We start from the raw sequence: 12231 nt of genomic DNA on the forward strand, positions 1-12231 counted from the left end.
GAGCTGATGGTGAGGTTGGGTCCTCGGGAGGTTCTGGGGCTCGCCATACACGCAGAGTAAGGTGGGCTGGGCCTTAGGCTACAAGATGGACAATGAAAGGGGATGCGGGAAACCACAGGCTTTCAAATCGCCCACACAGACTGTGACCCACTGTGCCCCGAGGGACTCGAGGGTGGGTTTGGAAGCCTTTAACTGTTTTATGTTAAGGAGACACAACCAGCAACCACCCTGAAGCTAATCAAGCCTCCCTACAAGAGCTCCGCCCATGACCTTGCCTTAATTTTCACAGGAAGACCCCTTCAGGAGCAGATGAAGCCTCGTTAGGGGAATCTGCGCTGTGTGCGGAAGCGCGTTTTCCAGCTGAGCCTGCGCAAGTGAATACCCGCCTCTCTCTTTTTAACATTCATTACCCAACGGATAAAAGATCCTGCCTCCTTTGGAAATGATTCCTCTTGGCCTCCTATTTCCTGCAAATGCACTTTACGTTGTAGACAACTTCCACTGGTGTAGAGTCTTATTTAACTCACCAGGAGGCGAGCCCACTTGGTTTGGTATCAGGACCTCTGGACGGGAATGGGGTTAGTGTCCCCCGGCGACCCCAGAGCCCTGAACCACCTGCTGCTCGTGTTGCTGCTGCTGGAGGAGTCGCGGGGGTTCCCCCCTGGTGAGCGCCTGGGCGGCGGTGGGGGATGGGGGGAGTCTGGGTGCGGATGGGGGACCGGGCTTCGTGTGGGGCTGGCGGGAGGAGAGGGGACGTTAGGACTTGCGGAGGGCGCGCTTGCAGGGGCCTCTACCGAAGGGGGCAGGAGTGTTTGAGGGGCGCGGAGGCGGGGAGAGGGGATGTGGGGAGGGTCTGGCGGGTCCTCAGGGTGGTGGTGTGGGCGCCGTGTTTCCTGGGACGGAGGGTCCGCAGGAGGCAGGTGAGGGTCTGGGGGGCTGGGAGGCGCGGGCGGGGAGGGCGGGGAGGGTTCCCCGGAGACACGTGGAGAGGGGGGCGGTGAGTGTCCGGGGCACTCCGTGGGGGGCGATGTCTGGGTGAGGTGTCCGCAGGGAGCCAGGTGAGTGCCTGGGGCCCGTGGTGGGGGACGGTGAGGGTCTCTGGGGAAGGCAGGGAGGCAGGTGAGGATCTGGAGGAGGCAGTGTGGGGGCGGGAAGTGTGGGAGGGGGGCTGCCATGAAACTAGCAGTGAGTGAAGGACGTAGCAAGGAGCTTGTGGGTAGGCTACGGAGGGGGATGGTGTGTGTGTCTGTGTGTGGTCCTCCTGAAGCGGGAAGGAGATCAACAGGGAAGCTGGTATTTGGGAGCCATGCTAGGGGTTGGTGAGTATCTGGGGTCGACGGAAGGGGCGGGAGGCTGAGGGGCTGCAGTATGGGGGTGGTAAAGGTCTGGGAAGGTGGACAAGCAGGGAGGCAGGTGAGGGTCTTTGGGGGTCACCAGATTTGTGCTGATGTTATGAAACGTATCTGGGGTGCTCTCTCGTGTTCCACCTTCTGCTACAGTTTGTATACCATTTCAATCTTAAATGTTTGTTAGAATTAACCAATGAAGCCATCTGGGCCTGGAGGTTTCTTGCTGGGAAATGTTTAATCATGGCCTTAATTTCTTAATATTTGAGGGATTATTAACTTTTTCTTCTTATATCAGCTGTGGTAAGATGAATTTTTTTTTGAGAAATTTGTCCATTTTTATTGTATGTAATTTTCTATTTCACTGATTTCTCCTTTTATCTTTATTATGCCTTTTGACTTTTGTTATGTATTTTATGTTCTTTCTCTAATGTCTTGAGCTTGAAGCTGAGTGGGTTCACTATTTAGTCTCTTTTTCTCTAATATCTGCATTTAAAGCTGTTACTTGCTCTCCTGTCACTACTTTAGCTGCACTCCCAAGGTGTGATATGTATTGTTTTCATTCTCATTCAGTTCAAAATATTTTGTAATTTCCCTTATGATTTCTTCTTTGACCCATGGACTATATCAAGTGTGCTGTTTAATTTCCAAGCAATTGGGGGTTTTCTAGATATCTTTTTTTAAAATTGATTTCTAGCTTATTACCACAGTGGTCAGATAACGTATTCCGAATGATTTCAATCCTCTGACACTTGTTGAATCATTCTTCATGTCTCAGGGTGTGGCTGATTTTGGCAAACGTTCCACGTGCACGAGAAATGCCGTCTGTGCTTGTGGGTCAACTGTGTCAAGTTAATTCTGTGGTTCAGACTGTGTACCTTACGAATTTTATGTCTGCTTGTTCTCTGGTTATTGTGGGCAATGTGTTAACATCTCAAAGTGTTTTGGATCTGTCTCTCATTTTAGTTTTGCTAATTTTGCTTTATGTATTCTAAAGCTATGTAATTGGAAACATACAGATTTATGATGGTGAAATCTCCCATTACATGGGCCTCTCTTTACTCCCAAAATGCTTTTTGTCTTAAAACCTGATCTGATGTTAGCAGAGCGGTACCACCTTCTTCTAGTTAGAGCTTACGTTTATAACATTTTTCCATCCTTTCCATTACAGTCTTCTGATGTCTTTGTGTGACTCTTATAAGCAACATAATTTGATTTTGTGATTTTTTCTTTTAATTGTGTCTGATGACTTGATTCTTTTACATGGAGTTTTTGGTATACTCACATTAATGTAATTACTGTTATGTTTGGGTTTATATCCACCATCTTGCTCTAGATCTTCTATTCAGCTAATCTATTTGTTCCTTTTTTTCTCCTTTTCTTACCTTCTTTTGGATATCCAGCTTTTTCAATACTTCATTTTTTTTTTCTTCTATTAATTTGTTAATTGTACATCTCTTACTCTTCTCAGAGTGGTAGTTTTAGAGACTATAGTATGTATTAGTATTGTAGTCAAGTACTAATTATGACTTTTAAGAATTCCTAGATATTACTAGACCTTTAAACTCCGTTTCCCACCACCCCAAACTCTCACATTATTGTTGTCATAAACTTTATTTTATTTATTTATTTTTTTTGTGAGGAAGATCGGCCCTGAGCTAACATCTGCCAATCCTCCACTATTTGCTGAGGAAGACTGGCCCTGGGCTAACATCCGTGCCGATCTTCCTCTACTTTATATGGGACACCGCCACAGCATGGCTTTCCAAGCAGTGCGTCAATGCACGCCCGGGATCGGACCTGGCGAACCCCGGGCCGACGCAGCGGAGAGCTCGCACTTAACCGGTTGCACCACCATGCCAGCCCTGTTGTCATAAACTTTAGTTGTACATACACTTTAAATTCCACAGAACATGAAAATGATGGTTCTACTCCTTCAATATTCATCGGAAATACTCACACAGTTGTTCTTTGGGGTTTCTGCCTGCGTTTGCTTCTTTCATTCTGGGATAACATCTCTGCCTGAAGAGCTCCCATTGGCTTTTCCTTTAGTGCAGACCTGATAGCAGCGACTATGCACATTTTTTTTTCTTAAACCATCTTTATTTTGACTTCCTTCCAGTATAGTACTTTTCCTGGCTATAGATTTGTAAGGTAGTGGTGATTTTATTTCAGCACTTGGAAGATGTCATTTCACTGTGTTCTGCTTTCCGTCATTTCTGTTGGGAAGTCAGCTCTCACGTTCTTATAAAACGCTCCCTAAAATTAATATGTCTTATTTTCGTTGGGTGTTTTTATTTCCAATGTTTCTCTCTGTCTCAGCTGTTCAGTATTTTGGCCATGATGTTCTCAGGGGGCTTTGTTTCTCTTTATCCTGCCTAAAACTTAGAGCCTCCTGAACCTGGTGTTGATGTTTTGCATGTTCTGCACAATTCTTGGCTATTATCTCTTTGAATAATGCCAGTGTTGCATTTTCTCTCTTCTCTCCTGAAACTCCAAGTGATACAGATGAGAGGGTTGCACATGTCGCTTATGCTTAGCTTTCCCTTTTTCTCCTTTCATATTTCTCTAAGCTTCTCTTTATGTATATTCCATTTTCCTGTTCTCCAGCTCACTAATCCTGTTTTTCTCTGTCTAATCTGCTGCAGATCCCATCCAGTGAGTTCAAAACTTCAGATATTATGTATTTCATTTCTAGAATTCCCATTTTATCTTTATATATTGCAGTTCTCTGGTGAAATCCTCTTTCCTTTCAAATATGTTGCCCATTTTCTTAAACATATTAATATTAACATTTTTTCTGCTAATACCAACGTTGGGATCATTTGCAGGTTGGCTCCAATTCTCTGGGATCTTCTATATTTCTTGATTGCCAGTCTTGCCTTCCTGCCCCTTTGGTGTCGACAAATTCACGTTGAATCTTGCACGTTACCTACTATACACCAGTTTGGCTTCAGTTGATGTTATTTTCCACCCAGAAAGGTTTATTCTTTTCCTCGGTTCAACAGACCATACAAGGGCCTTATCGCCTCAATTCAATCAGGATCGACCTGGGTCAGCGCAAGGTCACAGTTCTAGTAGGATTCTGTAATCGGCATGTGACCTTCAGAGGTTTCAGCTGAGAGCCTGGCAGTTCTGCTCTTGGTCCTTGAAAGACTGGGAGATTTCTGTTCTGCCTTTTGGAGTTTCCCGGTTTTCTGCTTGTGCAGCTATGATCGCTATACATAGGTTTATTCTTTTCTTCGGTTCAAGAGACGATACAAGGGCCTTATCGCCTCCATTCAATCAGGATCGACCTGGGTCAGCACGAGGTCACAGTCTCCTGCTCTGTGCAGCTGTGATCGCTCAGTCGTGTCTGCTTCCGTCTCTCTGCCCAAATATACTCCTGCTTTCTCTTCCCCCTCTTAACGCCTCTCTAATCTCTTTCCATCCTAATCTTTTTGCCTGACCCTCTCTTCCTCTCATCCTGTCCATCACAAAACACTGCTTGGTTCCTCACATTCACCTCTGGGATGCGTCAGGACAGAATAGCCTGATTTAAATGACTCAAGACAGAGGCAGCTGTTAGAAACCTTGAATTGGCCGGCGAATCACCTACATGTCCTCCTCCCTCAGGAACCCACACTCCCCGCTACGACCTCATGGCCCTGTCCCTGCACAGGCCTGGGAAGCCCCAGTTCCTGGCCCTGGGATACTTTGACGATGAGGTCTTCCTGCGCTATGATGGCGAGAGCCAGAGGGCAGAGCCCCAGGGTCTAGGGATCAAGATGGACCTGGGAGCTGAGACCTGGGAGAGAGAAACCAAGGACCTGAAGGAGAAGGAGCGGCAGCTCAGACAGATGCTGACAGAGATCATGGGCCAGCAGGGCCAGGGCTCAGGTGAGTGGGGGCAGGGCCAGGGGCACGTGGCTCTGAGTCTGGTCCCTGCCCTGTTTATCCTGCAGCTGGGGGAGGGGAGGGCACAGCAAGGCTGGAATTGCACAGAGACATGAGGCCTCCCTGAAACTGCACCAGGTTCCTCACATTTGGGTGGAGGAGACAACATACCCCTCTGGGCTGGAGTCCTGTTGGGTGGAGAGGTTCAGGCACAGTGAGGTGACAGGTTGCTGCCTGGGGTGGGCCAGGCCTTCACTCCCTCCAGGCCACACTGGGCTGTGAGCTGCAGGGAGACAGCACTAGAGGCTCCTGGCGCTTGGGCTACAACGGGCAAGATCAGGACTTCCTCACCTTCTACTCACAGACCCTCACTTGGACGTTGGCCACGCCCTCAGCCCAGCGCATCAAGAAGCTCTGGGAGACCCAAGACCCCAGGGCTGATCTGGTTGAGACTTTCCTCCATGTGACTTGTCCTGCCCAACTCTGGAGATATTTGGCCTCCTGGAGGGGCCTCCAGGAGAATACAGGTACTGACCTGGGCGGGAGGGTCCACCCACTGAGTTTATCCCTGGTTCCTACAAGGAAGAGAACTTTCCTTTTGTTCTCTGAGTGGCTGTCCTGCACTGGCCTTAGGCTAGTTGCTGAGTTCTGACTGAATTGTCTGAGAAGCACATCCATATGTGTGGGTGAGGGGTCTCCTCTGGGCCCTTTGCTGGTCAATCAGCTGGAGAAGTGAAGTGCCCTCAAATGTGGGCCCAGATCTCAGACCTCAAGCCCCAGGAAGGCAGGAGAGGGAAACCTTTTCTCTCCAAGACCCTCATTGGTGGGATGTTGACTTGACAGGAAGAGACATCTAGGTTTGAACTCCTTGGCGGAGGCCCCAGAATGAAGCCAACCTGGTTGGAAACCAAGATAGAACAAAATATTCCGGCTCTGGAGCAAGGGTCCCATGTTCAAAGGCAAACCACACAGAATCCTATTACCAGGGTCAGTCCACTTCTGTTCTGCTTTCACTTTTAGAAAAGTCCACTTTAAAGTTTCCTCCTCATCTAAGTCTTGTGACATAAAATAAAACGAAAGAGTAGATACTGTGTGTGTGTGGGCGGGGGTGGTGGTGGATGAAAATACCTATAATCAACCAGAGGTCTCCAGAGGAAGGTGAGGCCCAGTACGAAAAAATCGGGCTGTGACAGCTGGCCGTCCTTGTGGACAGTCCCTCCATCCCCCCGCAGCATGTGGAACCGATTCTGTTGGGAAGGAAGGAGGTACATTACCGAGGCAGGATTCTCATTCCCTATAGACCAGAGCAGCCCCTTTGTCCCATCAGTACCTACAAATTCTTCAAAACCGTCTGCAGAGCATCCTCAGTGGATCCAATGTCCCCTGAGAGCAAGGAGTTCGTCTTCTCTCAGGCTCTCCAGGTGGGCAAGGGCCAGACCCCCTCGGAGGGTCCTTGGGCTGTTGGAGCAGCGTGGGAGCCTCCCACAGTCCTCTCTCCACTGGGGACGTAGCCCCCCTTGAGGGGTGGCTGGGAGTGAATGCGCACGGGTCATTTCTAAGGGCTGCCTGGTTCCTGCTCTTGGTTCCCTGCAGTGTAAGGAGGGAGCGTCTTGGCCTCACTGAATTCTGCTTTGTCTCCCTCCAGATCCCCCGTCAGTGACTGTGACCCGCAGTAAGAACCTGCTGGGCAAGGTCATCCTGAGGTGCTGGGCTTTTAGCTTCTATCCTCGGGGTGCCATCCTGACCTGGCTTCGGGATGGGGAGCCCATGCACCAAGGCACCTTTGGGCCTGGGGTCAGCCTGCCCAGTGGTGACGGGACCTACCAGACCTGGGTGGACACTTGGATCCTCCCTGGAGAGGAGCAGGTGTTCACCTGCCACGTGGGACACTGCGGGCTGAACACCACGGTCCCTGCAGTCTCTGGTGAGGAGCTGGGGGAGCCCTCGGGGTCCAGGGAGCTGGAGGCAGAGTTGGTATAGGATCCTCGTGTGAAGAAGGGCCCACTGGGTATAATCGAAGCCCATTTCATGGTGACCTCCAGGCAGTCAAGGTCAGAGCGCTTCCTGTGCGGCTGCTCCTGCTGCGGCTCCTCTCGCTGTGTCCACTGTCGCTGCTGTGCTGTGTTTGGTGGTGGTCGAAGCCTAGATGAGGAAGCACATGGAGGATGTGAGAGCCCAGGTGAGAAGCACATGGGACAGTGAGGAGGACGGATCTGATTCTTTTCTGGGTGGTGAGTGGAGACAGCTCTCTTCCTGCTAAAAACAAGGCAACAGGCCCTAAACGGAGTCACTTATGCTAAGTCCCACGTCATCACCAAAGCAAGATTTCACTCAGTGACAGTTTCAGCCCTCCCAGACATGCAATCTTAAACCCCTCAACCAGGAATCTGCTCATCACTAGTCAGGTCATCTGCCTGATAGACCCCAGCCATCACCTAAAGGAAGATGAGCTTGCAATAACCAAGCTGCCTTTTTGCCTAACATAACTTCCCTGTTCCTGCTCCCTTATGCCTAAAAATCTCTTGCCTTGGACAGCTCTTCGGAGATCCTTTCTATATGCTAGACAGGATACTGCCCGGTTGATGAATCTTTGAATGAAGCCAGTAAGATCTTTAAAATTTACTCAGTTGGATTTTGTTTTTTAACATTTCTTACCCAGGAACAGGAAAAGAATAGACAAGCCATCTTCCTGCTTACCGGATGAGGGAGACGAGGTGTGTATTACGAAAACTGGCTAAAAAACAAAAAAGATAAAGACCCAACCATTTATCCTGCCTTTCCAATTCACATAAGAACTGGACCTCAAGATATTCACTTAGTTGAGAAAGAGAGGTTTTTTTTTTGTATAGAAGTAGTCCATATAATAAAGATAGAAAAGCAAAGGCAGAGTGACATTATTACCACTTTGTGAGCCTAATGAATGAATGGATCTCAGCCGTAACCATCCACGGCTGCCAACCTGGCCACTGGAAAGACAGCTTGATATTGTGCACTTCCTGGTGGAAAGACCCTTGATGTCACTCCATCTTCGATTTACTGGAAACAGGAGGCAATTGACTGGAAACAGAGAATCAAGTTCAACCACATGGTGGACAGGTCCTTGGTAAAGGCACAGTCTTTGCGGAAAATTACAGGACAAACTACCTTATTCCTTCACCAAATAAACTGTCAGGAAACAAACAAACCAAAAAAAGATGGAGAGGGTACCTGAGGGTTACTGTATGTATTTAATATGATTACCTTTCCACCTTGTTATGAGAAGAAGTTAATCTTGTCAATTTGCTGTTTTCTTGTTTAACCTGAGGGGTGACTCAAGGGTCACAAGGATTTATGAGCTTGTTTTACAGAAGAAGGAGAATGCCTTCAAGGAAGTTACCATCACCAGATAACCAGCGGCCAGCTGCCATTGATGTCCAAAAGTCAGATTTCCCAGGGGTTCATCAGGAGTGACCCCTTTGTTTCTCTGAAACTCCACCTCCCAAGCCCCTTAGCTCTATAAAACCCCCTGCTTTCTTCTTTTGTTAAGGTAGATTTCAGAGAACTTATTCTCCCACCTTCTTGTTTTGGCCAATTCAAATAAACCTTTCCCCACCTCCAAGCACTGATTTCTCAGTGATTGGCTTACTGCACATCGGGCACACAAACTTGAGATTAAGAGGTTCGGTATTAATTTTTGTGAGCCACCAGGAATCTCATGCCTGTGGCTGGCTGGCCTCCTGGTGAGGGTTCAAGTGATCAGTGGCCCCCAGCAGCTGCCCTTGCTTCTTTGCCCAGGGGCCTTCCCCTGCTTCTCCATTCTTCCTGCTGGTTTCAGCCAGCCTCAGCGAAATGCTTCCTTGGAGTGGAGAAATGCATTGGACTTGGGTCTACTTTTGATTTTGCATTTGTCAGGTCTTGGATTTTATCTTTGCATGGGTGCTTTGGTCTTGTGTGCAAGTCAGCTATAAGGAACACTAAAGTGACCCCTACCTGTAGCCCCCTGGGTAACTTTCTCCAAAATTTGGCGACTTTTAGCTACAAGCCCATGAAAAGAAAAAGGTCATATTCTGTTATAACATCACATGGCCACAATGTTCTTAAGACTCTGGAGAAAACTGCCAGATCGTGGATCCTTAAATTGGAAAAACCTCTAAATTGGATAAATTTTTAGAGAGCTCTCATCATACTTGTTTTATTGGTACCTATGAAAAGACCAAATTCAAAAGGAAATACAAAAAAAAAAAAATGACTAGCCTTAAGACTGACTCAGTCTGCAATTAAATTGAAAAAATGTAAACGTATAAGTATTGATAAGATTATAAAGGTTGGAATGTTTGAGATAATTTTATATAAAGAGATTACATCAACTTTGCTTGAGTGTGTTCTGAAAATTGACATTATGTCTGGGTGAGAATGCCTCCCCTACCTAATATTATAAGACTTGTGGGTGAAGTCCTAATGAAAGCTATGACTGGAGGTATAAGTTGATGGAATTAAGTGATTACAGCTCTTTGGCATGATTGTGTTATAAATTGTATTGTGGGGATAGACATTGTGTCTCACTGGGGGAAACATCCCCCCAGTATTGATATTGTAAAACAGCATATAAATCTGCCCTTCAGGCAATGTTAATTAAACGTACTAAAGGAAGTCAATATGGTTGCCCGAGCCCATACAGTGTGAGATGTTTTTCTACCTGCTGATTATAGTGAACATTAAGAGCTCTTTTTAACTGTTTAAAGTAAGTGAGCTTTGGCAAATTAAAGCTTGTTTAAGTTTGTTGGTTTGATTGAAATAGGCATGTCCTCATTTTCAGAGAGATTCGTGGAAAGGACTCTGACACTTACTCTAGAATACAAGTTTCTGATGAACTTTCAGATCATAAAACTGAACTGAGTGAGAAATTACAGAACTCTAATGGGGAAATTGATGACTTCATGAAACTGCTAACAAAAGATAGTTATGGGACAACTGAACTGATGATGATGACTATAATTTTTATGACTTTCATTTGAAATATTGCCAATTTTTTAATGTTTTGTTTTTTCAGATTTAAGAAAATCTTTTTCTCTTTTCTCTTAAGCTAACTATGGCTTATACCAGTTTGTAAATTATATCTTTGTAAGCAGAATTGAAACATTTATCTTTTTCTCCCTACTTGATCCTTCCCAAATTTAGAAATTCTTAGTGAGTGAATATTCTTATTCTCATGGCAGTATAGTTATTTGCATAAGCTCAATAAGAATCTGTTCTCCTTGTAATGGGATGCAATTGGAAACATTGGTAATATTACCAAGCTTTGACTGGAATGTCACATTTGAGAGAAACATGCGTAGACTCTGATTTGACCAGATGGCTAAGAGAGAAAGATTGACTTTATGAAATAAAGCCCCTTGGAAATATTGGCCTGGTATCTTGCTTACAGGGTTCCCAGCAACCTTATGAGGTGAGTAAAGAATGTCACTTCCCTGGCAGGTGCAAAGAACTTCAGGATATTTTGGGGAATCTCAAGAGAAGAGAGGAAATCACTCAAATCTATGGGTTTTGCAGAGGGAGTCTGATAACAAGTCTTTGGATTGGCTTTCCTGGCCTTGAGAGGCCTTTAAAGTTTTTTCTGATATTCCTTATAAAAGTTGCAGCAAAGTAGATTTAAAAGAATCTATATGATCAATTGCTATTCTTGCTATACTTATGTAAATAATCGGGCCAAGCCAACCAATTAGTCTTAATTTGGCTATCTTTGGTAAAAAAAATAAAGAGGGTGATTTCAAAGAGAAAAATTATGTTTCAGTAGAAACGATAATACACACTGGTGGATATTAGATTCTAGTTCTGTAAATTGTCTTTGAGGTTTCTGTTTTCTATCTGTAACCGGCTATTATGCTTCCTCATTGACTTTGACTCCCAAGCCTAGAAAGACAATTGGATTATTAGAATTTCTCAGATGTTGGCAAAGGCAAGTAATCTTTCTAGAAGTTGGATATGTCATTCCAAAACTTATTCAGTGCATGACCATGAGGACCCCTTGATAATTCCAGTTTATATTGTCTAGACTGGTTTTCAGGACTGTTCTCTTGGATTCCACAAGGGATTAGATCTATTCTTCAGGGACTATTAAAATTTGAGTTGTCTACAGTTCTTATTCTTCTGATTTGATATATGATGATAAAATGTGCTTTCAAATGTTGTACTAAAACTGTTGAACAAGGTGCAAAAATTTTAATAATGCAAAATATAATCCAATGTCCAAGTGTTTTCAGTCTAAGTTTGAAAATTTTCATTCCTCAGTTTCCCCATCTTCACCCCCTTTCCAGAGGAAGTAGCCAGAATGATTGACACCTCCCTTCCTACAAGAATGAGGAAAGGAAAAAAGACAATGGCAATTGAAGCCAGGTACCTGAGGGTTACTGTAAATACTCAGTAAGATTACTTTTCCACCTTGTTATGAAAAGAAGTTAATCTTCTCAATTTTCTGTTTTCTTGTTTAACCTGAGGGGTGACTCAAGAGTCACAAGGATTTATGAGCTTGTTTTACAGAAGACAGAGAATGCCTTCAAGGAAGTTATGCTCACCAGATAACCAGCCCCCAGATGCCCAGAATTCAGATTGTCCAAGGGCTTATTGGGAGTGAAACATGGATTCCCCTTTGTTTCTCTGAAACTCCTCCTGCCAAGCCCCTTAGCTCTACAAAAGCCCCTGCTTTCTTCTCTTGTTCAGGTGAATTTGAGAGAACCTATCCTCCCCGCCTTCTCATTTTGGCCAATTCAAATAAACCTTTCCCCTTCTCCAAGCACCAGTGTCTCAGTGATTGGCTTACTGCACATCAGGCACACGAATGTGAGATTAAGAAGTTTGGTATCAGATAGACTGAAAGGTGTTTAATAGACATGTCAACTGATTGAATGTCTGGATTTAATTTGGGTTTTTTGTTTGTTTTTTGTTTTTTTCTTTTTCCTTTTTTTGCTTTTATTGAGATATAATTGACCCCAGAGCATTGTATAAGTTTAAGGTGTACAGCCTAATGATTCTA

The 12231-nt window shown here is 45.4% G+C and overlaps 1 protein-coding gene across 1 annotated transcript; it reads left to right on the plus strand.

The window, feature by feature from the left end:
- Positions 1-491: 491 nt before the first annotated feature.
- Positions 492-9000, plus strand: LOC131397024 (MHC class I-like protein MILL1). Its single transcript, XM_058529643.1, has 5 exons — positions 492-664; positions 4962-5225; positions 5471-5749; positions 6868-7146; positions 7265-9000. The coding sequence occupies exons 1-5, from the start codon at positions 574-576 to the stop codon at positions 7366-7368; spliced, it is 1017 nt and encodes a 338-aa protein (XP_058385626.1). The 5' UTR covers positions 492-573; the 3' UTR covers positions 7369-9000.
- Positions 9001-12231: the final 3231 nt, after the last annotated feature.

Source organism: Diceros bicornis, chromosome 34 (assembly GCF_020826845.1).
Source record: "Diceros bicornis minor isolate mBicDic1 chromosome 34, mDicBic1.mat.cur, whole genome shotgun sequence".
Taxonomy (NCBI): Eukaryota; Metazoa; Chordata; class Mammalia; order Perissodactyla; family Rhinocerotidae; genus Diceros; species Diceros bicornis.